We start from the raw sequence: 26571 nt of genomic DNA, 5'->3' as shown, positions 1-26571 counted from the left end.
TCTCCCCAAAGTCCAGCGGAGGGTTTCACAATGCAGATGGAGGGCAAAGCCTTGCCATCCCTTGTTTGCAAAATTGAAGACGGAGAAATCATATTAAAAAGGGTGCAATCGCAGTAGATGATGACGCAAGTATCCTTCAGTTACCAAGAAAATCTAGGCCAGTAGTGGACAACACACTGCTTTGATCCCATGGCTTTTGGTGGAGGAGGAGGCTTCAATTTTGGAGGTACGATTGCTGCGATTATCCATGTTTGGCAATTTGCATGTGTGGATAAGCGTCACGCGAGCATGTCGCCTCTATTACCTGATTGATTACGACTGACAATTTTATACTCATCAGACATATATACTGCGACAGGCTCGTCAACTCCCGCATTTGGCGCGTCTTCGACGCCTGCATTTGGCAGCTCAGCATCCACACCTGCTTTCGGTGCGTGAAAGGAGAAAACAAATACAGCGGCTTGCAAAATCATCTTGCCTCCTCCTCATGATTTCAAGGCGTCCATGTGCATCTTGAATATTCGAAATTATCTTCATGCAGGCTCTGGAGGCTTTGGTGCAGCAGCATCGACGCCAGCGTTTGGGGCAGCGGCATCCACCCCAGCCTTTGGGACGTCCACTGGCTTCACAGGCTTTGGCGGCAGCGGCGGGGCCTTTGGGGCCTCTTCCGCTCCTGCCTTTGGAGCATCTTCCGCCCCTTTTGGCGCAGCATCAACCCCTGCCTTTGGTGCCCCCGCATCGACCCCCGGCTTCGGCGCCGCATCCGCGCCGGCTTTTGGCACCCCGTCAACGCCCGCCTTTGGCGCATCAGCTCCAGGATTTGGAGGCTTCGGAAGCGCGGCGTCTTCTGCGTCAGCATTCGGGACGCCCACCTCCACGCCGGCGTTTGGGGGCGGCTTTGGGGCGTCCACCCCGGCCTTTGGGGCGCCCACCTCTAGCGCGGCGTCCGCGCCGTCGTTCGGCGGCTTCGGTGCGTCCACGGCCGCGTTCGGCGCAGGATCCGCGCCAGCCTTTGGTGCGTCCCCGGCGACGCCAGGTTTCGGTGCGCCGTCAGCACCTGCCTTTGGCGCGCCCTCACCGGCCCCGGGCTTTGGTGCATCCTCGGCAGCTCCGAGCTTCGGCGCATCTGCGCCGGCCTTTGGAGCACCCACATCCGCGCCTCTGTTTGGCGGCCAGCAGAGCGCTGCTGCTCCCACGTTCGGCGCTCCTGCAAGTGCTGCTTCTGCGCCGGCAGCGAACGCGCCTGCATTTGGCACCGGGGGCTTGTTTGGAGGCACGCAGGCTGCAACGGGTGGCCTCTTTGGCAACACAGCAGCGTCCTCTGCAGGCACGCAAACTCCTTTCCCATTGAAAAGCTGTGTGGTCAAGTGAGTCTGTCATTTGCCTGGAAATGCAGCATTAAATTCATGTAGATGCCTGAAGCTTGCTGTTGCGATGGCGACAGGCGGTTTGTTTGCCAGCTCAGCCCCGTCAGGAGGCCTCTTTGGGACCACACAGACCTCCTTGGCCCCTGTCAACACATCTTCAGCTCCCAGTTTTGATGCACCAGGTGAGCCCACGGTCTGTAGCAATTATTATGGAATCACTGGCTTTCATCAGTGTTTGTAGCTTCTCCCTCTGCATGCCAGCACTGACTTTGCCCTTCCTGTACTTTTAATGTGCTGCCACCAGAGACATAAAGCTCTGAAATCACATGTTTGGTCCTGGGGCGCAGCTTCCCAGCCGGCACTGGGCGGCTTGTCATTTGGGTCAACCCCAGCGCCGGCGGCCTCGCCCGCACCGGCCCCCGCACCGGCGCCCCCTGCTTCCACGGGCGGCGGCTTTGGTGGGTTCTCCTTTGGGCCTTCGAGCGCGGCTGCGTCGGCTGCCGCCAGCGCCCCGGCGCCCAGCTTTGGCGCGCCTGCTGCAAGCGCCCCCGCTGCGGCCACGCCCTCCTTCGGTGGTCAGCAACCTCAGCCCTGCAACACATGCCCCTTGACTGACCTTTGCGACCCTTCTGGTATTGTATTGTGTGGCTCTGGAAGGGTGGTAGGGTGGAAGGATGAGAAGCTGAATGCACATCATAACTGCAGGGTTTGGAGGTACCAGTGGCGGCTTCTCTCTGAGCAACCCAGCACCGGCGAGCTCTGCTGCCGCGCCCAGCTTCGGCCTGGGCGGCACCTCACTGGGCGCGTCCTCCTCGCCCGCGCCATTTTCTTTCACACTCGCCTCGGGCTCCGCTGCGACTCCTGCCTCCGGCGCTGCGCCCGCTGCTCCACCTGTGTCAGGTAGGCCCCACCTGATTAGCAGCTGCCACGCACAATGTAAATCATCTCTGTGACAGGGTCCTTATGGAAATGCACTCTGTTAGCCTGCTGAGTGGACGCTTTCTTCCTACTCTTGGCACCTGCTCTGTTTTCTGTAGGATGTCCGTTCCGCTTTTGATCATTGTACTGCTGCAAAAGTTGAGGACTGAGTTGCATTACTGCAGGTGCCCTGCCTGCGGCCAGCTCAGCCCCAGCAGTGGCAGCCAGCTCTACTCCGGCGCCGCTATCCTTTGGGTTTGGCAGCGCTGCTGCTTCCGCTCCACCCTCCTCCCTCACAGTCGCCATCCCTTCCAGCGCAGCACCCGCCGCAAGCGCCCCTCCGGCCGCTGCGCCGGCCTCTGCGCCCGCTGCCACCACGGCGCTGGTCCCACAGATCCCCTCTGAGATCAAGGTGCTGCTGCCTGAACTCTGAATATGAGCTGCACAGCACCCTTGCTCACTTTGCCCAGAGGATCTCTTGTGCATTTACTTGCATCATAAAGGGTATAGCTTGTAAGTTTTGCACGGAGCAATATCGACACATTTCTGGGCTTGTGCATGTATGTACTTTGCTTTGTGGAGGTTGCTGGTGGATGGCGCCTGGAGCGGATCGATGGTCCAATGTTGTTTATGGCGCCAGAATGCTGTGTAGGCAGGTTCTCCAGAGCGGTATGGGTACTGGCCCCAGCTGGCAGGGTATAAATACGGTATAAGTACTGAGCACCGTGCCGATGGTTGATTGGGTCTTGCTTGGATCTGGCGAGTCCATCAAGGGGTTGGATGTGTGGCAGCCTTTACCTGCAGCTTGTCTGCAGACGCACCTTACAGCTGGCAGGCAGAGCGCTTTATAATAATAAGATCAGTAATAGTAATTAACAACAACAATTGGTGTGAACATAGGGCAAGACGGTGGAGGACATAATAAGCCAGTGGGACATGGAGCTGGAGAAGCGGTCGCGCGCTTTCATGGGCCACGCCATCGCGCTGGCCGACTGGGACCGCGCCATCCTCGCCAACCGCCACTCCCTGCTCACCGTCGAGGAGCAGCTGCGCAAGGTACTACTACTGCTTACTACTACCCAGAATTGCTGCTTCTACTGCTCGTGCACCTGCTGCATGCTTATAACCTGGTCATGCCTCTGCTACATGTTCCCAGTGCACCTGCCCCATTCCTGTGTTGCAGCCATGTGCTTCCTGTCAGGCAGTGTCTCGGGGATGATTAAATCTTCAACTCCAGGTCCAGACAAGACCTGGTCCAAGACCTGGAGTTGTGGGAAAATTTGGTCTTCCTGAAGCACCGCTCCACTGATGTCCTGCGACCTCATCAGGCTGCAAGGGCCACCATTGCGCTGCCATGCGTTGCCAGGGAGATAGATATGTGAGTTGAATTGGGGTTCTGTTGCAGGCGGCTGCTGGGCAGGAGGCGCTGGAGAAGAAGGTGGGCATGCTGGAGACGCACCAGAAGGAGATCCACGACGCGCTGCTGTCCATGGAGAACGAGGCCGCCCGCCTCTACCAGGTGCTGCTCAGCTGCAACCTCAGACTCCTCTTTTGAATTAGACCACAGTAGTTGCAGTGGTAAGCGTGTTTGTTGGGAGTATATGAACTGTTGGGACTTTCTTTAGAGGGCACTAGTGTTTGCTGGCTCCATGAATGCCTTCCACACGGACACATCAGGACTCCTTCTGGAGGCTTCTAGGAGTTGCAGCGGGATACATGAGTGCATTGGAGACCTTGCACGGTGAAGATGAAGGGTTGCAGCTCTTGCAGCTTGCGTATAAGTGAGAAAAGAGTTTGGGACACCGCTTGGAGGTTCTAGTCACGGCGGGGTGTATGAGTCCGTAAAAAGACCTTTCACAGGGAAGTGAAGGAGGCGTGCCGGGTGTTGGCCTGCAGGAGGAGAAGGGCATGGCGGACGATGAGGCGAGGCAGCGCGACGCCCTGTACGAGCGCGCAGAACGCCTTGCCTCCACTCTGGCCGCCATCGGCGACTCCCTGCGCGATGCGGTCGCCGATGTCAACGCAGGCAAGTCCCCTTATCAGCAACTTTCCTCGCAAGCTTGTCACTCAAATTCCCTCAACACCAGGCAACCAGACTGGGTGCTGGGTGGCCCCCAGGCAGCTGGTGTCTTGAGTTGGGCCAGCATGGTGTCCCCAATCCAGCATTTGATAAGAAAGCCTGTCCTGGTGGCAATCCAGGAAAATGGTTTCAGGTAGCTGCATTGATTGGCATGGATGTTTGTAAGTATGGTTAGTGTAGAATTGAAGGATGAGGTGTTGTCGATATACAGGAGCTGCTGCGTCCATGGGCGACACATCGACGCCGCTCGGAAAAGCTGTGCGCATCCTGAACAATCAGCTGCAGGCGCTGACGGCCATCGATGAGCGCACTGATGCCCTCGAGACCCGCCTGGATAAGCTCTCTGCTCCTGCCAATGGCATGGCTTGAACGTGGCGTTCACCACCAAATGATGTCAACATGAGCCAATGGGCTTGACATAAATGCCTGACTGCATCTATGTTTCTGAGTGCTTATGGTGATTGATCACCTTTGCAGGTTATTTGAGTGTCACACGGTATTGCTCTCCGCAGAAGCCTGGAGACAAGATCTGGACGACTGGCATGCATGCAGGCCTTGACTGATGAGGTGCCACCCAGTGGGCTTGAACACCGAAATATTAATGTGAACTGTGCACAATGCTTGTAATGGATTAGGGCGGCATCATCAGGATGATCATGCGAGTAACTTACTGGCGGCCAGCAGTAAGCATCATGATGATCAGCAGTGCTTACTCATCAAGATGGCCAGCGGCATGCGCTGCGAGCTGCGCCACAGAAAAGACCGTGGCCCAAAGCGTAGACCTTGCTATCCATCCGCTTGTGCAATCGTTATCAAAGTCTGTGATCTTCGAGCGAGCACTGCCCAGCACATGCATTGATGAAAGCATGCGTTGCCTACCTAGGCAGTAAGGTTGCCACCGTGTCCAAAGCGTCCCATTCAGCATGTGAAGGCAGCTATTCACGCAGTATCAGACGATTCGTACTGTAGACACACCATAAATGCTTGCAAAGATGCAGACTGCAAATATTCTACCCAATCGGTGCCCTCGATCTCTTCTAGTTCCAATGGGTGGTGCGAGCTCAAGCAGGTTGATCTGCACATTCCCAGTTCTGCAGAATTCTTTTGAGCTCGGACGAGACTCTCAAGCGTTGAGATTTTCTTCGGATGTTTTGCATAAGACCACCCTGTTGGGGTCTCGAAGAAGAAAGAGCTTGCATGTAAACGCTGAATACAGCAGGCAAGGCAATTCGCCTGGCTATGGACGCGCTCCCGCTGGTGAGAGGTGAGCCAGTGCGCAATTTTTTGTGACATGTCGTTGTCAAAAGGGCAGGAACATCTGCCTAGGTGCTCAAGGTAACACAGTGTAGAAACCTGGATTTCCTGTATTGAACGCCTGTTGTCATCGCTTCAGGTACAGAGATAGAGGTCAATATGACTATCCTCCATCACGAGAGGGCTCTGGACAAGGGCCACCTCCTACAGAGGAGAACTATGGGGGCGGGAACGGTGGTGGAACAGGCAATGGTGGAAACAATGGAGGGGGCGGCATGGACAACTTCACTAAAGCGTTGATAGCAGGCGCTTTCATCATGGGCATGGGCACCGGAGTGTGGTTTAACTCTGAAGCCACATTTTACCCAAGCAACGTGGCATCCACAGAAGTCATTGACAGGCGCACGCCCAACAGCGAAGTCTGCATGGCCAATGGCTACAGCTCCATGGTCTTTGATGAGCGAGTCTTCGTGTCCTTCAATCCGTACGTCCCTAATAACGTCACTCCTCCATTGCTCTGATGGTGATGTGCTGATGAGAGTTATGAGCGCATTTCTGTCTCTGGCAGGTTCAATGTCTATGTGACTCAGCCTGAGGTGAAGCCTGGCTGCGTTCTTCGCCGCGCCAACATAGGGCTCTTGGAAAAGAAGAAGCTTGTCACTGATCGCGAGGTGATGCCCATGAAAGCCCAAAGGACTGCCACAGATACCGATAATCTTTTGCTCACCGCTTGTAATCGCTGTGGATCAGGTGTGCTGTATCTAATGGCTGGTGCTAATTATGGGCATGGCTTTGCAGGTGGGCGCATGCACCAAAAACATGAACACATTTGGGTTTGTTGGAGACCTCAATGGGTCACCAGAGGTGTCCTGCGTGTACCACAGCGAAGACGGAGAGAATCAGTTTCTGAGAGACCCCAAGCGGTCAGTCATGGGTGACGGCTTCCAGCCCCATGAGCTGCTGGACAGCACAAAGAAGACACAGGCTCCAGCACAGAACTGATCTGCAAACAGCAGTGACCTGATGCAGTCCCCCAGGGCCTGTGCGCTGCCAGCACAGTGTACTATAAGAGCTACATATGGTATTTCAGTTGGAGATGCTTGATTCTTTTGACAATTGACATGTAGCTTGCCAAGCAGTGCTGGCTATTGCGCCATGCATGCATTTTGTAAGGGTCTAATTGTAGTACACCCGTTTGCTTGGGATCATAACAACCTGTTGAACTTGTATTGAATGATAGGTTCTGTAATGTGGGAGTCTATCGCAAAATGGGATCTCCCGTTATTCCTGTCTTCGCTGTTGGCAGCTCTGCTGCCATTACATGCAGCATCACGTGAAGGAGCAATCCTCGTCATCACCCAAAGGTCTTCCCTCAATGAGGGATCCTCAGTCCATTCCATGGCAAAGCCCTTGATGACTAAGGGTACTGTCCACAACGAAGGGACTGCACGGGCTGGGATTGCTCAGTGTAGCGCATCTGTGATATGAATGACAACCAATTCACCTTCATCATTCCGAGCAGAGGAGGGGATGCTGGGCCCCTTCAAGCTCTGCCCAAGGCCGACTAGGAGGGGCTACCGTATTGACGAACCCTGCACATTTTCATCGCACACATGCACGGTCTGGGAACAGAAAGCGAAAGGAACTGAAGTATGGCGATCAAGCGTGCCTCCAGCCTGTGCGTCATGGCGATCATGCTGCATGGCTGTCTGCTGCCTTTCTTCCGTGTGTCGACAGGTCAGTACAGCTCTTTCCCTGTGATCAAACCTGTGATGCTTGGTCCTGCATAGCTGCATCTCCAAGGATCCTTCTTCGAGGTGTTCATTGGCTTGTCCCATGAAAATCGTGCAAAGCAAGGTGTCACAGAATCTCTCAATATTCGAAACAAAACACCAACTGCAGGTGATTATCAGTCGATCATCAGCTGCCTGTGTGTTCTTCTTTTAGCAGCTCTCAGGGGCCGAGCAGCTCGAGTCCCCATGGACCACCTGAGGTTTCCTTTGTTTGCACAGTGGCTTGCCAAACGTTCAAGCTGTCATCCACATACCGGACTGAGCCCATCTCTGTGGCAACTGTCATCGGGCTCCAAATGAACCAGCAGACAGCTGTGCCTCTGGCAGAAGCCACCCTGGACGGGCTGCATCAGATGTTTAGGGAGAGGAATGTGACCTGCACTCTGGTGGTGGAGGCTTACATGCAGGCAGGCAGGCCCTCCAACCATGCATGGAAAACATGTGTGCAGGATTGAGGAGCATGCATGTTTGAATCTCTGCTTTCCCAAGACTTGATTACATGCGATGGTTGCTCTGCAGAGGATCCAAACCTTTGATAAGATCACAGGCCTCAACAGCGTCCGGATTATCAACCCTGCTGCGATGGAGATAGCCAAGCAGAGGGACATTCAGGTGAGACACAAGGTTCCTCTTGACCTCTTGAGTGATGTGCCTTTTGCATTCCCTTCTGCTTTATTTAACTACAATCAGCGTGCAGAATCCCTTCATGCAGTGATCCCCATGTGACGCCTGTGCAGCTACAAGAACTCCTGGCTCTGAATGAGACGCTGCCACCGCTCTTCTGTGCCCCTGTCCTTGTCAAGGACAACTTTGACACGCTAGGCATGGCAGCAACTGCCGGTGCTGTGGGCCTGCTGGACAACCTTGCCGCAGAGAATGCTTTTGTGGTGAGCTCCTCCTTCTTGGAACCACCAAAAATCTCTGTAAGTAATATTATCGTAACACGCTTTTCCTGCCAGAAGCAAGGTGCATCTGCAGACAAGCTGCAGTAAAGGCTGCCAAAATCCTACCCCTTGATGGACTCGCCAGATGCAAGCAAGACCCATTCATTCGTGGGCACGGGGCTCAGTATTTATATCGCCCCCCGCCAGCCGGGGCCAAGAAATCTCTGTAACTATAGCATACCCCTATATGCAATGTGACTTGAGAGCAATGCCTTGCTAGTTCTGGAAGGGGCAGGACAGAAACTTGTTGTGGTGCGCTGGCAGGTGCAGAAGGTGATAGACCAGGGAGCAGTATTGCTGGGAAAGTGTAATATGGGCGAATTTGCACTCTCGCCGGATGAGTCAGCAGGCTCAGTTTATGGCATTGTCCGCAACCCCTACGATCTGGACCACACCACGGCTGGTAATGCACCTTATGGGCCTGCCACTGTGGCTATCAACTATGACTGATGCTGGAATGGCACGGCTGACGTCATGCATGCCATCTGCTGCTCACTAAATGTGTTCTCCAGATGTGGAAACACCACAGAATTGCTTGCACAAGATCCATGTTATGCATGTAAGCTGCAGGTTGCAATATGTGATGTTTGGGCTCTGAAAGTATCAAGGGGTTTGCTTGGACAGGATCTAGTGGTGGAGGCGCGGCAGCTCTTGCTGCAAATCTGGCGCTGCTGGCATTGGGCACAGACACAGGCAACTCCATCCGAGGCCCAGCTGCTCACTGCGGTGTTGTTGGCCTGCGCCCCTCCCTTGGGGCAACAAGTAGGTGCGCATTTTCCTATTCTTCTGCCGGACTGGAGTGGTTGTCTTCACTCGGCATGCAGCTTGCATTCGAGGACATGCATGCTGAGCACTCTGGGTGTAGCTTTATTGAAGAGTTCATTGAATATCCACTCTGTTCAGGAGTGGAGTAGTGCCTGCCCGGCTCAACAGAGACACTACAGGTCCAATAGCGCGCACTGTGTCAGATGTGGCGCGCCTGTTTGAGGTCGTGGTCGGGCACGATCCCAAAGATAATCTCACATCTCTCCTTCTGCAGGTGACGGTGTAATCGACCCGCATGCTTTCTTCTGACCAGTTCTGTGGATTCTTGTTGGATCTTGACTATGCATGTTGCCAACTTTTGCTGCAGGCTATACAATTACTACACCTGACATAAACATTCAAGGTGACTGATGGGTGCATGACCAGGAAGACCTGCACCTCAACATCAGTCAGTCCCTGGATGTGAATGGGCTTGAAGGGGCGCGAGTGGGTGTCCTGAGACAGCTGAGCGACACTCCCACCACAGATCCTGAGTTCCTCGCTCTCTTCAATCAGGCTATTGACGACATGGCTGTCAGTGGTGAGCACCACAAGTGAATGCCCCCTCACAAATGACTTCTAGTAAATCTCTTGGCTTCCTGTTGAAGTTGAAATGCACCAGCTCTTATGACTCTGCATATTGGCCTCATTTCTTTCAAGTACCTGTCATGCATGGCAACCCTGCAGGCGCAACAATCGTTGACGACTTTGCAATAGTGGGCAACAGCATGGGCAATTCCTGGTGAAAACTCTAACGCCGCTGTCAAAAACCCTGAACCTGCTTTCTTTGTGCTAAGTGATCTCATGTTCAGGCATGCAGAATATGCTGTCAGCCACATGCAGGAACGGGTACCTTAACGGCAAGGGGATTGCGTATGGATTCTGGAATGTGAATGGCACTTGGGAAGACCTGTGGAACTGCCAGATTGCCTTCCCCACCGATTTTGATGCATATGCCAGCGCACCAAACAGGACCCAGCGCTTCAAGTCCCTGCAAGTAAGCTCTCTTATCACTCTGCTATCACACTGGTGAGCTGCTACACCTGATAGCACTGAAATTTGCATGTCATGTTGCCTGCTTTTGCAAATTTTGACGCATCTCTCTGCCAATATGCATGCTTATACGTCTGGCAAGCTCACATCATGTACTCAAGGAGTTTCAAAATGTCTGCGCGCAGCAATTGTACACTGCTGGGGCATTCCATCCCAGCATTGCAACAGATTTGAGGGACGCCCTCGCACAGAGGTTTGAGCCCTCCGCCTACCCGCCACCCTTCCTATACGCAAAGGGCTTCCGCTGCGGCTGCTGCGATTTCTTCACCGACCCCTGCCGCATGGAATTTCGCCGGGTGCGCACTCTGCTGCGCTGCATGCATGCATGATTGGACTCATGCATGCAGTGCAGCACACAGGACACTTCTTTCCCTTGGCAGGGCTCTGCTGTGACTGCCACCTGAGCTGAAGGGTTTGCTTTGATTGCAAACATGTCATCGCATGCTGCGCAACATGCATGCATGCATGCATGGTTGTAGTAAGAGGGGGAGCATGCAAGGCATGAAGGCATTGAGACCGCCAAAGTAGGAGAAGGGCTGCTTCGCAATTTAAACAGAGTGCATCAGGCAAACCAAATATCTCCAGAATTTCAGAAAAAGGCTTGATGGGCTGTGCTGGCGGTGTGGCAGCGGCTGGTGGAGTCCATGGACAATGCTGTGGTGGACGTGGTGATATACCCCACATGGAGCAACCCCCCACGCCTGATTGGAGACACTGTCTCCCCAGACGGCAACAACTCCCCCACCATCGCCCCCCACACCGGCGCGCCCGCCATCACCGTCCCCATGGGCTTCAACAAAGCAGGTGCTGTTGGGTTCTGACCCTGCCGTTCAGCAGCTCATCTGTGACAGTGAGTGCTCCTTGGCAATGCTGGCTATGCTGGTTGAGCACATCATCTTTCCATCTGTATGTTCTTTGCCTTGTAGCTCTGATGCAAAGGGGATGAGCTGGTGCCTAGCTGCATTGTTGGAGAAGCTTGCGCTGACAGCTGAGCAGTGACACTGCGTTTATGGCAAACTGTTTGGGTGGGGGCCTTGTTTCTGGACCCAGGGTTCTGACCCAAATCATCCCACCAGCACAGAAGCAGAGTTTGTAGAGTACATGAAGCTCTGATCAGTCTGTGTCATATCATTAAATTATGATCAGGAATTAGGTGAAACTGAACATGTGTAATTGTGATTGTGCACGTCTTCCAGCGGGCCTGCAGCTGCTGGCGCGCCCGTTTGACGAGGCGAGGCTGCTGCGCGTCGCCTACGCGTACGAGCAGGCCACCATGCACAGGCGAGCCAGCCCGCTCTTCCCAGAGCTGCAGCGCGGATCAGGCGGCGCCGGAGCTCAAAGGGGCGCCTCAGCTGTGCCCTTCTCGGGCTGAGCTGCCTGAGCATTTCTTCTACGATGCACATGCTGTAACCTTAAGGTGCTGCACCGCTGCGTATCAAATGGTCAGTTGATGTGCTGGAAAGACCTTCAGGTACCTGTCGACCGGTCGGAGAAGTTGCTTGAATGTAGTTGAAGGGCCGGTGGTTGTAACGGTTGCAGACTTTGTTGCTGAGCTGACCAATGTCTGTCATAGCGCCGGCCGGAACCCTCTTTTGTTATAAGGTTGCAACTTCTGTACCACGCTTGGTGGCTGCACTTTATGCATGGAAGACTTTTATGTACATTAGACAAACGCATGCTTTTATTAATTGTCCTTTCCAGCACTGTAGGAATGTGCGCTTGCACTGTGCCTGACGCACTTGCTACCCGCACACCCAGGCAGCGCTAGGCTAGCATTGCTTTGAGCATAGCAGGCCAAGTTGGCACGTGTGATTGGCCTAAAAATGAATGCCACATGACTAAATGTCTGTCCAGTTGTAATGCTGTACTAGGATGAGTAACCATATGAATGATTCCAGTGGAACCGGTTTGTGCCATGATCCTGAGGTCATTCCATTCGGCCACAGCAGTGCTTTTCGTGCACCCACCACATGGCCCAGCCAAGCACTTCAAAATTGAATCCTAGTAGGGAGTAGTCTAAAGTAGATCTCAGGCTTGTGGAAGACATTCCTACCAGAGAGCTTCTACCAGGACATCTAGAGATACCGTATAGTGACCATCTTTCTTAATGTTCTAGATGTTTGCTAGCCAAACCTGGGAGTACATAGCATCACAAGTGTGCATCAGTATTGTATCACATATCATTAAACGGTGGTCACCCCTGTTTAGGAGAGGCGAGGTGATCTGAGGCAGTCGTGAGCCTAGGCGAGTCAGGGGATGACGAAGGATCCATCAGATTCACGTGGGTCTAGTCACTCGAGTCACTGGCTGTTCATCCACCGCAGGTTGCGCCAGCTAGACCGTGTCCCGGCAGTCGTCCCGAAGCCGTATCTTGCCGGTCCGGGATGACCAACTGATGAATCCGCATGGACTGTCCCTTCAGGGTTAAGCGAAGAGGGTCGAAACCAAAGCGTGTGTATCTTTCGCTCGACTTGGTGCGCGATCGGCCGCGCCTCGTGTAAATCCCTCTAAAAGTGTATTTTCATCTTTATATCTCCCTGAGAACCAGAAACCCTGCCATGAAAGTACATCGAAGACTCGATGATTCAGAAGGATTCACTTGCACTTTTTATGGTCATAATTTTTGTTTAGATTTACGCGCAAGGATTTGGTTGTATACAAGATCGAAGTCTGAACAGATTCATATCTACAATCGGGCAGCCGGACGCTTGATGCCTTAAGAATTCCAGTCCCTCACTACAGCTGACGCCCCACCACGGAGCAACCAAATGGCGTGCTGCACTGTCTCCCCGCTGGAACCCAGGTTTGCGCTCGTGCACGATCTTTCGAATGTAACTTGGAGGTGTGCATTTCAGAAGGGTGGGTGCTAGTCGTGCTATGACCTCGGCGCCTGCTGTCGGAAGAGTCCTAGCACAGCGCCCCGCCTGTGGATGTGTCGGCTATCCTGGCCCACGAAATATCTGCGCAGCCCCCGCAGTTGATCAAGGCCGTTTTTCAAGCCAGCAGTTTCCTCTGAACCGACAAGAGGCCCCTAGGGCACGGTGCTGCGAGCGCTTCACGATGAGGAATTGCAAGGCGACGCATATGACGGATTTGGCTGTGGTCGCAGGTCCAAGAGCGACTCTTTGCCGTCTTTTTCGCTACTAGACGACGCGCTGCACTCTCTCATGAAGGAGCAGCTTGTTCGCGCGATCGGGAAGACCCTCAGCAAACCAGGGTGAGTTTCAGACGGTGCCACCGCCTCGGACTGAATCGCTTGTTCGTGGATGAGATGCCGACATCTGATTCCGACGCAGTGCCAGCCTGTCTTGTGGCGTTTCTGCAGTGCATGCAAGGGCTGTGCCCACAGAGCAACACGTTTCGAGTGTGCTTGTAAGGAGGATTGCACCATCTGACTGGCATGTGCTGAACATGTCTGCAGGAGCATACACGGGTCTCTGGCAGCTGAGGAGTACTGTCCGCTCGACACCCAGAGGCACAACTCGGCTCCAGTGGACGCTAGCGCCCAATGCAGCCTAGCTGACAGCGTGAAGGAGCGCATCGCTTCTGGTGCATACACACACGACCCCACAAAGAGCGCCTCCTCTGCGCCACCCATGTGAGTCCCCTGAACGTTTTCCTTAGCCACTCTCCTCACTGTGCTGGCCACTCCCTCGTTGTCATGCTCGCTGAATAATATACTCGACAGGGCACAATTGTCTGTGATATCTTACCCTGACCCAGAGGAGTGTGAATCTTGCAGGCAGCAGCAGGAGTCTGCCGAGGAAGAAACAGCGGTGGACACGAGGCGGCGACGGATGTCATACAGCGGCAACGCGCCGCCGCCGGCCGAGTTCTTCTGCCCCATCAGCCACTGCCTCATGACCGAGCCGGTGACCCTGCTCAACACCGGCATCACCTTCAACCGCACCAGCATCCAAGCCTGGATGCGGACAGGTGTGCACCCTCTTCCCCTGTACTACTTTCTCTTTGCTCTTGTGGCAGTGCCCTTCTGGCAAAGTTCTGTCAGCTCCTTTAGGTGCTCTGCTTTGCTGCCTCCTGGGTTGGAGGATGCCTGCTAGCACGCCCTTGCTCTGATTGGTATGATACGCAGTCAAGAAAGAGAATGCAAGAAAGTGTACTGACGGGCGACTTGCTATGGGTGCAGGCGCGCGGACGTGCCCGGTGTTGGGGCAGCCGCTGCAGGGCTGGATAGCACTGGAGAGCAACGAGAAGCTGCGGCTGCGCATCGTGGAGTGGGTGCAGGAGCAGGGCATCAACTTCTCCCTCCTCGACAACGCCGCCGTGCTGATGCACCAGCTCTACGTGCAGATGGGCCAATGACTTATCCCACCAGTCCTCCCAGCCATCGCCTGGCCGGCTCGCAGCGTTCCCTGCTAGAGTCAGCGCCACGCGCCTGTAGCGCAGTAGCAGCCCCCACCCCGGATACATGACGCTTCGCTACTTTAAAAGGAGCCGAGACATCCGGAAAGTGAGCAGCAGCTCTGTGCATCTGTGTAGAAGTTGTAGTGGCAGGACGTGTGAGCGCACCTGCGACAGAAAGTAGACAGCTTGATTCGAGAAAGGGGTGGATTCTTCCAGCCCCTGTTCCTGTGAAGAACTTGATCAAGACAGTGCCCTGATACGTACGCAGCACCAGAACAGTTGTGGCATTCCCGTTGCCGAATGCTACAACAGCCATGCCGTTTGTTGGGACTTTCTGTGGCTGGCGTGGGCCGGCTCAAAGCGCAGCATCGCTGCGAAGGGCCCTGACCGCTCTGTGCGGACGGGGCTCTCAGCGCAGCAAGACTGTGATTTGTTGGCCCCCCAGCCACTGGTCGGAGATTCCGAGCCCGATTAATAAAGCGCGTGACGCGACGCATGCGCGACGCGCGCTTGATGGTAGGAGCAGCTGCTTCCAGGCTGTACTGGAATAATCTGCGCGGGCAGATTGCAATGCAGCGGGAACTTTCTGCTGCACGCATGAAGTGCCATCTGGCGCAGCAAACAAAGGTTTGGGTTGGTTGTAATGCATGTGCGGCAGTGGTGCTGAGCGTTCTGCTTGTGAAGCGCCGACTGCCGCATGCTTTGCGTTGAGAGAGACCTCTTGAGGCGCTGCGCCTATAGAGCCATGCTTGTTGCTGTGTTTACAACACTTGCTGTCCTGCGAGACCCAGAGCCAAGGCGATTTCCGGGCAAGCCTGCACGCGGGCTGCAAGAGCGATTTTTGTCGCTTTGTCGCTTTTGCAGCCCAGTGCAAGAGCATGCCGTGGTGCTGAGGCGTTTTATGTCGGCACCCTCCATGGTTTGACAAGTGTAGAGACACTTGAATATTGACTGTCTTGTTCTTGAGACTCGATGTTGCTGAGACCCGGCATGCCTGTGCTGTCCGCTTGGCGTGCTGGGTGCTCAATGTTTGCAGACTTTTGTTTTCCAGCCCTCAAAGCGACCGGCCGTTTGGGCTGATGCTGCGTTTTGGGCTTCCCTCGGCTTGCTGTACGTGGCAAGATTGTGTTTTGCTGCACTCATGCGAACTCTGTTCAGGCTTTCAGGTTTGACACTGTGCATGCGAACCCAAGTGTTCATAATAAAGGGGCGAAATTGGGGGTTCTGTCCAAGTCGGCCATCCAAGTCTGCACAAGCTTGGTGTTCTTCTTGAGGAGTGTTTGAATGACTTGATGTGCACACACTGTTGCTGTTGTAACTGATATCCAGTTTGATATCCTGATGCGATCACTTCCTTTTGGGCCACTGCAGACATTCAAGCTGTTCTCACTGATGATCACCTGAAGGCATGCATGACATCTCTGTCACAAGTGGTAGGTGAGAGACAATCTTAACCATCGTTACACCTCTCAACCAGACAAATGCATACTAAGATCCAAAAGCATAAATCGACACCACGCTCTTGGGTGTGGTTAGATTGGCTGGAAGTACCCCCAGGATGTTCCACTTTAGCCCAAGGGGAAAGTCCCAGCACTGCAATGTCACATGTTTAGTAACGCATGGGCAGTGCTACCTTAGCGTAAGAGACATAGTAGTGAGCAGATATCATATGTAATAGAATGGCATCCCTGGACAATATGGCATTCAAAGCCAAAGCAACTGAGTGCACTATCTGTTGAGACTGCCTCTCACCTATCTAGGCCCGCTGACGCTTTGGCAGCCATCTCTCTGAAGCCATCACCCTCAAGAACCAATTGCAGTAACATAAATTCAAGGACTGCAATTCTACAGAACCATCAGTGTGAGCATGAGACTAGTTCCCGCCATCCAAGCCGCACAACACTTATTTTTGCGCTTCCATCTGGGCGGGACACAATCGGTCTTGCCAAAATTTTGTACAGTTCTAGAGGTGGTCTCCAGAGTGACCGCAATTGCGCAATGTGCGATGCTATGTATAGCACTGCCGAAATATAATGATGCATCCTTCGAAAAACACATCATATGCTTAGTGATTGCACAGAATCCCACTGCAAGATCCCCTCTCAGTCAGCCACAAAGCTACGCAATGGCGTGCCGGTGGGATCAAGAAGAGAGATCAGCCGGCAACCCTGTGCCCAGCCAGAAGAGCATGCTGTACAATACCCGAAATACTCTGCTGTCTGCATTCTCTCTTTGTTCATTCCTCACCCCCAGCTAATGATCTCGGTTCCAGCTGCAGAGAGGCGAAAGAATAAGCCTCCCAGAAGAGGGATTGGGACCGCTGCATTAGGTGCTGTAGCCAGTACTGCCCCACTTGGCCCGCACAAAGGAGGGGCTGAAGGGGCCGAAATTGTACATGCAGGTGTTTGGGCAAGTTGGCAGGTCGGCCGGCGGCGGCTGCGCCAGCTCGGGCGAGGTGGCAAAGTACATCTTCTGGCCCATGAATAGATGCCAGTCGGTGTGGCAGTGCAAGATCCACACCCCCGGGTTGTCAGCCTGCAGTGGCATTGCAACCTCCTTCAGGACGTCTGCCTCATCTCATCCAAGCAGATGCTTCCTCACCACCAGCTTACACTTATGGACAGGATTGCTACCCACGCACTCATATCGACAAGGTACTGGCGTCACTAAAAAAATTAAAACATTGTCGTTTCATTTTGAATCCTCAGAGGCACAGACCACCTAGCACGTCTGTACCAGGCACCAACATGTCACCTCTGTGCAGGTCTGTCCAACGCACAGACAATTGCACGTTGTTCTGGCATCATCTCATGCTGAGGATTCTTAACCAGCACTATCGAAGCAACTAGAGAGCTCTATTCTCTGCTTGCTTTAGTCTCTCTCAGATTGATTGAGAGTCCCCCAGCCAACAGTGACACGAGGGGTGGGCGCACCTTGAAGCGGATGGCGGTCCAGCCGTTCTTGAAGATGGTGAAGGAGTCGCGGAAGGGGGGATTCGCCGTGTTGAAGGAGGAGGTGTTGGCGGCCTCGTTGAAGGTGCCCAGGCCGTAGGCCAGCACCCAGAAGTGGTGCCCGTGCATGTGGAACGGATGCTGCTCCTGCGCCGTCCGATTCGCGCCCACGCCCGGCCTGTAGTCTCCGCCTGCGCACACATGCCCATTTCTGTGTCATGCCCTGACTTCCCAACTCTATGGTGCTCCTGTGCTTGCGCTTGCATGTCAGGAGCAACAATCAGGACCCCATGTGATGATCAAGGGACGCGAATCTGTACAGGATGAATGGACAGGGCAAAGACAGCACCCACCCAAAAAAATCCAGATCTTATAGGGGATGGCCACAGACTTGAAAGGAATTATTAAGCGTCACGGGAGTGCACCGTTGGCATTGGCGGGGAGGTTCTGCAGGATGACGTCCACAACATCGCCCTTCTGCAGCGGCATGAAATCCTGGCCCGCCATAGGCATGGCCGGCGAGGGAGAGCCGTCCTCCAAATACATCGGCACCTGCAACCAGGCAGGCCCAATGAACCAGTTGCAGCATCTCAATTGCCCAGCCTTGCGCTTTCTGTATGCATGGCAGAGAGATTGAGGTCAATCGGCGCAACAGACATGCACGTGTACTTCCATATCAGATGTGGATGTGAGTCCACAAAGGACCAGACAAACTCAGTACGGATGAGAATCTATCAAATTTGCGTAAACTCTCTTGAATCAGGTCATGGCGCTTGTGCTTTCACTTCAGGAAGCAAGGGAATGTTGCCAAGAAGGGGAGGGTGTGCGCACGTTGAGGTCGTTGCCCATCTGTTTGGCGGCGAGGTCGGCGGGCATGTCGCCCACGCGCGTCCTCTGCGCGTCGCGCGCCATGAGGCCGGGGTCATTGCGCAGCAGGTTCAGCGTGGGCAGGCAGGAGGGCGTGCCAAAAGTGGCAACGTTGTTCAGCGCCCACCTGGCGTTCCGTAACAGCACGTCAGCCCTTCCCACTGCTTTCATGTCTGCCTGTCTTTAAAGCTTCTCCAGGCACTGACGGCCAATCCTAGGTTGCTGCATTTGCATTTGACAGGCTGTATAACACGTTTCAATTGTTATTTCAAACATCACAGTTGTCCAAGAAAGTTCTGAAAAGCTGCTCCTCCAGTAAAATGAATAGGATCAGAGTGCTTCCCGAAGCGTCATGAAAGCGAGCAAGCAGAGCGAGATGAAGCGGCGTGCATGAGAAATGCACCCACCTGAGCTGGCCATTGGGCAGCAGGGGCTGAGTCAGGTTGACCAGCAGTGTCTTGGTGGCGTTGGGGGGCGCCAGCGAGGACTGGTTCAGGGGCAGCACCGTTCCCTTGGGCAGCGTGCTGGCGTCCAAGTACTCCTTTGGCAGAGTAATCTGCCCACGATTACTTCACAAATTAGCCCACTTCATACCTTCCTTTTCACACCTCAAAACAATGCAACACCCGCATGCAGGCCATGCCATTACATGTAGCTGTTCCAAGTCATTGACAAGAAAGTATAGCAATGCAACGGAACTCTGGGCAGAGTGATTAGCGCGTGCTGATGAAGGGTGTCAGATTGGGGTTTTGGGGTGCCACGATTACAAAGCATTCACCCACTAACACTCTTTTTGTCAGGTAAGTGAGAGGGAACACCTTGGAGACGGTGCCAAAGGTCCAGGCAGGGACGCTCTCCGGCTGCAGGATGGGGTCCGAGGGCAGCGCGCTCGCATTGGCGCCCGCATAGCGCAGCACGCCGTAGCCGGCAGGTGACCCCGTCCTTGTGGCATTGACCACCAGCGCCGATAGCCAATAGTTGCCCACCGGCTTGTCTGCCTTCAACAGGACATCATACCTGCAGGCAAGACACCGATTATTCCTTGCTTGAGGAAATATTGAAGCAATGTCACTCAAATCAGAAGATTTCCACATGTGGGGCTGCAGGACAAACTTGCTGGATACAATCCTGTTGATCTTAGGGTGCAGGATTGTCCTAGTAATCGTGCACCCTAGTAGTTGACTACTACAAGGGGTATGCGACATGCTTGCCTCATGGACATGCCACGATGTTTTGGTGTCAGAATTTTCATGTGAACCCACATGCTGAGAGGCTTAAAGCAGGTCACGCATGCATGCGCACCTCTGGCCAAGATTAATGTCGACGCAGGGCACAGTGAGGGGGTTGGTCGGGTAGGCGTCAGCCGCCACAATGGTCACGTTGTGGTCGGCAAAGCAGACGCTCAGATATGCGAGCGAGCCGGCATTGATCATGCGGATGCGGTATGTCTTGCCAGCCTCCACTGTCACATTCTCCCGCTTGCAGCCTGCAGGTGTAGCAGAGTCAGGTGACACCTTCAAGATGGCTAGGTGACCAAGTAATCATATAAGCATTACTAAGAATTGCCAAGTATTCAGAATTGCAAAGATAAAAGAGTTGGAAAATATACAGAGTTGCTGGGTGACTGACCAGGGTTGGTCCCGGCAGCATAGGGCAGGAATTTGGAGCGCCCTGGAGGGACCCATTGCGTGGTTACATTGCACTTGGGAGGAATGGCTGTGTTGGTTCCTTGTAACAGTTCACAGTCCCCATAGAAGCCATGGCTGTTCAGTGTGATTGCCTGAGGCACCGCCACCTGCACAGACAGTGGTCTTCAAGCTCATGAAAACCCATAATTCCACACGCTAGGGGAGCTTGAAGGTTTAGCATTTGGAGGAGCAGAAGTCAGGACGCACCCAATCCCAGCCGCCAGTCTCGTTTGTCTGCTTCTTGGCATCAAACGGCCTGATCACAAACACAACACATTGATAAAATGCCCTTCATGACAATATGATCCGATGACAGGTTCAAGGTGTACCTCAGAAGGCACGGAAGGCACATTGCTGGCAGCCATGAGTGTCAAGGAGCCCTGCGCAAATACAGCATCCGCGCACCTGTTCAGGGGGAAAGTGAGCGCTGTTGCTGAAGTGTGGTAGTTGTCGCTCAGAAACAGAATTCTCTCCTCATCGTAGGTGAAAGGCTCTGGGCCGGCAGGGCGCACAATGAGTGGCCCAGTGAAGCCATCCACCTTCTCATTCCCTGCATGCCCGTGCCAGAAGTACGTCCCTGGCTGCTCATTCACCTGCCACAAGGAACAACTGCAAGCATTGAAGAAACCAGCATAGCATGCGCAGCACATTGGGCAGCAGCTTATATGTAATGCTGCTTCATGCATAACTCGCATCGCCTCCTACACATGAAAATGCCATGAAGGTACACCCCAAGGGGAACTCCGAGGGACTGCAGGTGGCATGCATCACCTGGAACCTGTAGGTGAAGTTGGTGCCGGCCTGAATGGGGCACTGGGCAAGGTAGCCCACACCATCATACCACTCAGCCCCGTTCATGCTGAAGCCGTGCCAGTGGACGCTGATCCCCTCTGACACCAGTGGCCATGTCGATGGCAGGTCGTTGTACACTGTCACCTGCACAAGACGCAGTGGAATGCCTTGCTATATGGAGGCCCAGGGAGCAGCACAAGATCACTGCTCAACATGCAGTGCAACATCCCTGCTGAGTCAAAGTCACAATCATACCTCTAGAATGTTGCCTTGGGTGACCTCAATCTGCTTGTGGTACTCGCCATTGACCAGTATCACGTCCTTCTCTGCAGGTCACAAACAGGCTCCCATTGACTGCGTTGAGTTTTCAAAAATAAAAGAGGCACCAGACTCCTTTGCTCCAATTTTGCCAAGCAAGTTGAAAATGTCTTTACCGAAGCAGTCTGGCGACCGCTTGCCCACGGTGACATCAAAGTCATAGTGAGTGATGGCCGGGCCCAGAGGTGCCTGTGCCGCAGGATTAGCCGCAGTTGACAAGGATATGCAGTGCAACACGGCCAGTGCTATGCACCCCGTCATGGACTTGACGGCGGCCATCAGCGGTCCCGCACACGACTCGGTGATCGCTTGGCAGTATCAGTGAGGACCCTCCTTGAACAAGAAATTCCTTGCAGATCTTCGTAGGATCGCGGCCGCAATCACCTGAAATGTAATTTCAAGCTTAACAGAGCCTAGAATCTGCGCCCCCAAAAAATCTAGCAGCAAAGGGCTTCAGTTCTCTAGAAGGCATCGATACTGATCCGTCGCGCACCAACAGTGCTCACCAAAGAAAACTCCTATCCGGTCTTTCTGATTAGAAATTGGAGATGTTTAAAATTCGTTACAGCGACTATGTAGGCCTAAGGAGCAAGCCAGAGACCGAACACCCGATCGCCGGCACTTCCGTCTATTACCTCCGTAGATATGCCAGAAACTGTAGAAACCGAAAGAGTGACCTCAGACAACCAAGATTTAGGAGGTGCCTGCCGATCTGTCTCTTCGTTGCAATATTCCTTGGACTTTCTGCCTTACGGTCCTTTCTGCCTTACGTGGACTTGACCACCTTGAACTGGCACAAGCAGATGCAGGTTCTTGGACAACTTCTTTGGCAGGTGCCAGCATTCTTCTTCTGCTCAAAGTGTAGCATTTCGATCTTATAGAGTGGAAAGGCTCCTCTCATGTTTGTGTCTCTTTGAGAAGTGTTTTCAGGAAAGAATCTGGACTGGTCCGCTCTGCAAATGTGCTAGTTGATCATGATGTGGCTTAAGCGCTTGTGCACTGCATGGCATGCATGCCAGTGCGGGCGGGTGAAGCTACGGTTTAGCTAGCCCTGCGGCTCTGTGCCACGAGTAACAGCAAGTAAATCTGATTTCTCCAGAAATCATAAACATGCAGCTCACTGTAGTAGTACTGAGCTGCTGTGTGACGGCTTGCCGTACATGTACCCGCGACACCGGGCCCCGGGTGTACACCGGGTGTTAAAACCACAGGAGCCACTCGGTACTATACGGTATTGGCACTTTTCCCACACCTTGAACTGACACCTTGAAGGCTAAACATAGTAGGCGATCCACTGGCGAATAATAGTGATGTCCTTTCTACGTTCATGGTCATGTTCATGTGATCACTAAGTGATCATCACTTAGACTCAGGATGTGACTTTCCCAACGCACTGAACTGCTGCTAGCGCTGTTATGATTGATGTTCTCTGCTCAGCTAATTTGATGTCAGCATACAAATTCTCTGATCAAACAAGCAAGTGTACGAAAAGGTGCCTCTAGAGATCTCACACATTTTCTTCTCGCACTCGCACATCTGATGTCTGAAATGAACCTCGAGACAAGGGGCAGAACGGATCATGTCAGGCAGCATCCTTGCGATCTTTCTGCTTGACTTTCCGTTTGATGTCGTTGGCAACATTGAAGATACCCTGCGTGGGCGCCTCGCAGACAAAGCATTTTGAGCTCTTTGCATTGTGTTCCAGCGCGCACTTCTCGCAGAAGTAGTGCTTGCACTTGGTGACCACCGGGCTGGCAATCTTTTCCCAGGGCTCCCTGCAGATGTAGCATGCAAAGGGCAGGCCATCATCCTCCTCCTCCTCATCCCCTGACTCCTGGTCCCCCCACTTTGCCTCCTGCAGCCTCTTCTCCCTGGCATCCCATTCCTGCACATAGGGAAAGAATCTTTGATCAAGATTCACGAGAACACACATTGTCTGATCAGCTGGAAGGCATGTCTCATCGCAGATGCTCAGCGCATAAGCAGCACACATGTCAAAGCAGCACATGCTAACACTTGCCCATGTCCCCACAGCACAGAAAGGATGACCTCTACAAGTGCATGGGACCACACTGTTTGCGAGGGCTGCTGCGCACCTTGTCCAGTTCCCACCCAGACTTGTAGTCTGACCGGTCGTGCACAAACTTGCACGCGTCGCCGTAGCCGCAGAAGCCGGTTTCCTTGTAGTCCTTGCAGATGTCCGGCTGGTAGTCGAAGCGCACAGTCATGCGCACGTTGGCGGAGGCTCGCAGCGGCCCATGCAGGCCGGTCCCCTTCTCATTGCCAATGGTGTGCTCCCTTCGGAACCCCTTCCGGTAGTCCACGTAGTCATTCATGCCCTTGTAAGTGCCGTCATCTTGCTCGCCATCTGTGGCCTGCCGCAGCACCGCCTCTCTCCTTGCCCTGAGACATGCACAGCCTTGTGTCAGCCTTGTTCTACTCATATCTCATTGTAAGGCCGAGTAGAATACAAATATGAATGATGCACTTGCGGAAGTGCCTTCAGCCGAAAGAGGCAGGGTAGCAACAGAGGAGGTAAAAGTGCTTGCCTGGAATCCCTGTCATGCGCAGTCTCCATCTCGTTCAGCCGGGTGGCGCCCTGATCGGTGGTCTGTTGCAGCTGTCTGGAGCTCTCAAACTTGAAGACCTCAAGTTTGTCTCCGTTCTGAGCTTTCGTGGAGAAGGCCAGGGGGGCATCCTTGCTCGCCCGTGCTGCCTTCCTCACAACTGACACTCCTTCCACGGCTTCATCACCTGCGCCATTGCTTCTCTGTCAGTGCTCTACATACAATTCTATTTCTGAGATTCCGCGGAGTGCAAAATACTGTTATTACACAGGGAGAATTTGGGAAAGCCACTGAATGCTAGACCCACACATCACTATAAAGAAACGAGAATTCTCACCTTCTTTATCCTGAGGATCATCAGCAGGTCGTTTCCGCAAATTCCCACGGTTCTTGCGCTTTGTGAAGCCACCAGTAGGTTGAGCATCTGTCCCCGATGGTCCCGCTGTAGCTTGTGCGTCCCTTTCTGGTCGATCTTCTGTCGGATCCATTCTCTTTCCTCCTGATATGGGATACAGCAAGGTAAAAGTCTACTAGAATCACAACAGTCCAAATCTATTAAACTGATCTGAGGAGATAAAGGTTAAGTGCGTCGGTCTATGTGTTACGAGAAGATGCAAATACAGTAAATTGTGTGAATTTGCGCATAGCTCATCGAAGTTGATGGGTGAAACTCACCAAAGGTTTGCTTACGTCAGGCATGCACATATCACTAATGGCCACGTCACAACTTCCAACACTGAGCCCACGTTCGATCTCCAGCGAGACATAAACTATTTGATGAAGTTGAAACTGCAAAGAAGTGTGATTAAGCACTCAGCAAGGCGGAAGTCAATTTTCCTGTAACTCACACGCAGGCTCTTGAAATCATCGACATGTCTAGACATAGACTCCTAGCTCAGAGAGCACTTACTATTGCAAATAGCAGCATGCTGGCCAGTAGAACATCGATATCGTCTCAGGAATCCAAACTCCTTCTAGATCAGGTGCCCACATTCCAAGTTGCACCCAAATGCATGAGTAGTCCTTCGGGTTGCATTCAAAAAAGCAGGACGCGATCTTGAATGCAAGATTGTTGCTAGAAATCTATGTGCTGCAATGCCCAACAAAGTGAGGTGCCATTTAATTTACAGGCCTGTTGTTCCACGAGCGCACCCTCCTGGGTGCAGCAGTGTACTAGGGGCTTTGCAGCGGAGGCCGGACAGTCAAGTCCCTCCAGGATGGGTGGGGTGAGCTTCGTGCTTTTCCAGGGATCATGCTCGCTCAGAGCTGCCCTAACAACTGTACGTACTCTGTCACGTACATATTAATGACTGTCATGTGGTGCAGCCGGTGTCCTATGCCAGCTTGGCGCTGACCCTGGGCACAGGAGCAGGAATCTTATGGTATTTTAGTCATGAAAGAGAAAGGAAGCTTGCAGGTAAAGATAATTTGCGTCTCTTGGGCTCATGCTCATGCGCATGCATGCATGCAAGAACAGCTGGCGCCATCCTGCCAGTATTCATTCTTTTACTCTGTGCATCATGCAGAGATACGAGGCAAGCAGGAGTCCGCGGGGGTGGCAGCAATTGGAGGCCATTTTGATCTGCTTGACCAGGACGGGAAGAAGTTCACGCATGAGAACCTTATTGGCAACTATTCTCTCTTGTACTTTGGCTTCACAAACTGCCCAGACATCTGCCCTGATGAGCTGGAGAAGCTGGCCACAGCGATTGATGCCGTAGGTAAATTGCTTTGCCACTGTGCTGCAGAAATTCAGGACTTTTTTGGGGGCGCAGCGCTGCTCTGGCCCTTCCCAGCTGTGCATGAAGGTGCTGACAGCTGACAGCCTCCTTTGTTCATGGCACAGAGAAGCAGACGGGCCAGAAAGTGCTGCCAGTGTTCATCACAGTGGATCCTGAGAGAGATAGCGTGCCCAAGGTCAGGGAATATGTGAAGCAGTTCCACCCCCGGCTCATTGGGCTGACTGGGCCTCAGGACAAGGTCAGCATCCTTCCATCCATCCATCAGTTTTGGTGCCATGCCATGCCATTAATCGCCTAGCAGCAGCATTTTGTGCCCAGTTCTGCAAGTCTTAAGGTGCAAGTGTGGATGTACTTTTCTGATGCTGATGCAGGTCAAGGCAGCGGCCAAAGCATACCGGGTGTATTACACCAAAACCAATGACGATCCAAAGGACTATTTGGTGGATCATAGCATCATCATGTACCTGCTGGATCCCAAGGGCCAGTTTGTGTCATTCTATGGCAAGAATCACACGGTGCCAGAGTTGGCTGACAAGATCTCCATAGTGATCAGCAAACAGAATGGAAGCCAGTAACATGGCAACTTGGAGTCAGTCCTTTATCACGTCAGGTCACTAATTGTCAAGCTAGATTGTTGAATCTACTGTAATCACTGAATTTCTTTTGTCGCAAACTAGCCAGACGGTCCCAAACGCTACTGGCATGGCATGTGCTGCACCAGGTTTGTTAATGCCATGTGGTTGCCACATGTGGAGCCGCAAGCATATCCAGCGGCAATTATGGAATGAGATCTGTGCTGCACATTAGAGATGATCAGAACGCTTGTAGTGATTTGGAACATATTAGAGCCAGCAGAAGTGTGTGAACAGCTTGCTTTGCTTATTTTTAAATAAATGCGACGTCAAATCCTGTCGCTAGCGCTCTTCTGTATACAGGGGCCAGTCTACTTCCTGCTGCGATGCCAACAATAACAGATGCAAGTCTACCGATGCCTTTACAATCATGTGGCCCTATCATCTGAATCAGGTGTACGCACAAAATGACCCTGAAAGACTCAAGATGCACTTC

General features: G+C 53.2%; 7 protein-coding genes across 7 annotated transcripts; 5 read left to right on the top strand and 2 right to left on the bottom strand.

The window, feature by feature from the left end:
- Positions 1–189: 189 nt before the first annotated feature.
- COCSUDRAFT_38998 (hypothetical protein) lies at positions 190–4734 on the top strand (the record flags this gene model as incomplete). The annotated part of the gene is made up of 11 exons (XM_005651765.1): positions 190–226; positions 359–430; positions 542–1042; positions 1445–1549; positions 1715–1942; positions 2073–2267; positions 2471–2697; positions 3186–3341; positions 3691–3804; positions 4182–4315; positions 4560–4734. 11 exons carry the CDS (start codon positions 190–192, stop codon positions 4732–4734), a joined length of 1944 nt encoding a protein of 647 aa, XP_005651822.1.
- A 594-nt stretch (positions 4735–5328) lies between these two features.
- On the top strand, positions 5329–6884 carry COCSUDRAFT_31967 (hypothetical protein). The gene is made up of 4 exons (XM_005651764.1): positions 5329–5629; positions 5759–6103; positions 6188–6290; positions 6418–6884. Exons 2-4 carry the CDS (start codon positions 5895–5897, stop codon positions 6619–6621), a joined length of 516 nt encoding a protein of 171 aa, XP_005651821.1. The 5' UTR covers positions 5329–5629; positions 5759–5894; the 3' UTR covers positions 6622–6884.
- Positions 6885–7271: 387 nt separating this feature from the next.
- COCSUDRAFT_55296 (amidase signature enzyme) lies at positions 7272–11585 on the top strand (the record flags this gene model as incomplete). Its single annotated transcript, XM_005651763.1, has 12 exons — positions 7272–7356; positions 7632–7783; positions 7932–8024; positions 8150–8299; positions 8621–8759; positions 8981–9122; positions 9260–9395; positions 9548–9701; positions 9973–10157; positions 10339–10509; positions 10843–11017; positions 11410–11585. The coding sequence occupies 12 exons, from the start codon at positions 7272–7274 to the stop codon at positions 11583–11585; spliced, it is 1758 nt and encodes a 585-aa protein (XP_005651820.1).
- A 1396-nt stretch (positions 11586–12981) lies between these two features.
- On the top strand, positions 12982–14536 carry COCSUDRAFT_55295 (hypothetical protein; the record flags this gene model as incomplete). The annotated part of the gene is made up of 5 exons (XM_005651762.1): positions 12982–13016; positions 13323–13430; positions 13635–13811; positions 13956–14149; positions 14361–14536. The coding sequence occupies 5 exons, from the start codon at positions 12982–12984 to the stop codon at positions 14534–14536; spliced, it is 690 nt and encodes a 229-aa protein (XP_005651819.1).
- A 1485-nt stretch (positions 14537–16021) lies between these two features.
- On the bottom strand, positions 16022–21473 carry COCSUDRAFT_64152 (hypothetical protein; the record flags this gene model as incomplete). Its single annotated transcript, XM_005651761.1, has 13 exons — positions 16022–17113; positions 17512–17720; positions 17955–18081; positions 18361–18523; positions 18804–18952; positions 19215–19413; positions 19699–19882; positions 20026–20191; positions 20292–20340; positions 20490–20677; positions 20856–21020; positions 21132–21202; positions 21311–21473. 13 exons carry the CDS (start codon positions 21471–21473, stop codon positions 16904–16906), a joined length of 2043 nt encoding a protein of 680 aa, XP_005651818.1. The 3' UTR covers positions 16022–16903.
- An 816-nt stretch (positions 21474–22289) lies between these two features.
- Positions 22290–24249, bottom strand: COCSUDRAFT_52117 (nucleic acid binding protein; the record flags this gene model as incomplete). Its single annotated transcript, XM_005651760.1, has 4 exons — positions 22290–23079; positions 23291–23597; positions 23723–23948; positions 24099–24249. 4 exons carry the CDS (start codon positions 24247–24249, stop codon positions 22777–22779), a joined length of 987 nt encoding a protein of 328 aa, XP_005651817.1. The 3' UTR covers positions 22290–22776.
- Positions 24250–25226: 977 nt separating this feature from the next.
- On the top strand, positions 25227–26078 carry COCSUDRAFT_11190 (SCO1-SenC-domain-containing protein; the record flags this gene model as incomplete). Its single annotated transcript, XM_005651759.1, has 3 exons — positions 25227–25482; positions 25608–25741; positions 25875–26078. 3 exons carry the CDS (start codon positions 25227–25229, stop codon positions 26076–26078), a joined length of 594 nt encoding a protein of 197 aa, XP_005651816.1.
- Between the last annotated feature and the right edge of the window lie 493 nt (positions 26079–26571).

This window comes from Coccomyxa subellipsoidea, assembly GCF_000258705.1.
Source record: "Coccomyxa subellipsoidea C-169, whole genome shotgun sequence".
NCBI lineage: Eukaryota > Viridiplantae > Chlorophyta > Trebouxiophyceae > Coccomyxaceae > Coccomyxa > Coccomyxa subellipsoidea.
The sequence above is the reverse complement of the archived record's forward strand: the minus strand, read 5'-3'. Positions and strand labels throughout refer to the sequence as shown.

Excerpts from the sequence above, each read along its gene's own strand:
- COCSUDRAFT_31967 (XM_005651764.1), top strand. The coding sequence starts at position 5,895 with ATGGACAACTTCACTAAAGCGTTGATAGCAGGCGCTTTCATCATGGGC. Across the intron at positions 6,104-6,187 it reads GTCTTCGTGTCCTTCAATCC|GTTCAATGTCTATGTGACTC; the intron begins GTACGTCCCTAA and ends TGTCTCTGGCAG. Across the intron at positions 6,291-6,417 it reads AGCTTGTCACTGATCGCGAG|GTGGGCGCATGCACCAAAAA; the intron begins GTGATGCCCATG and ends ATGGCTTTGCAG.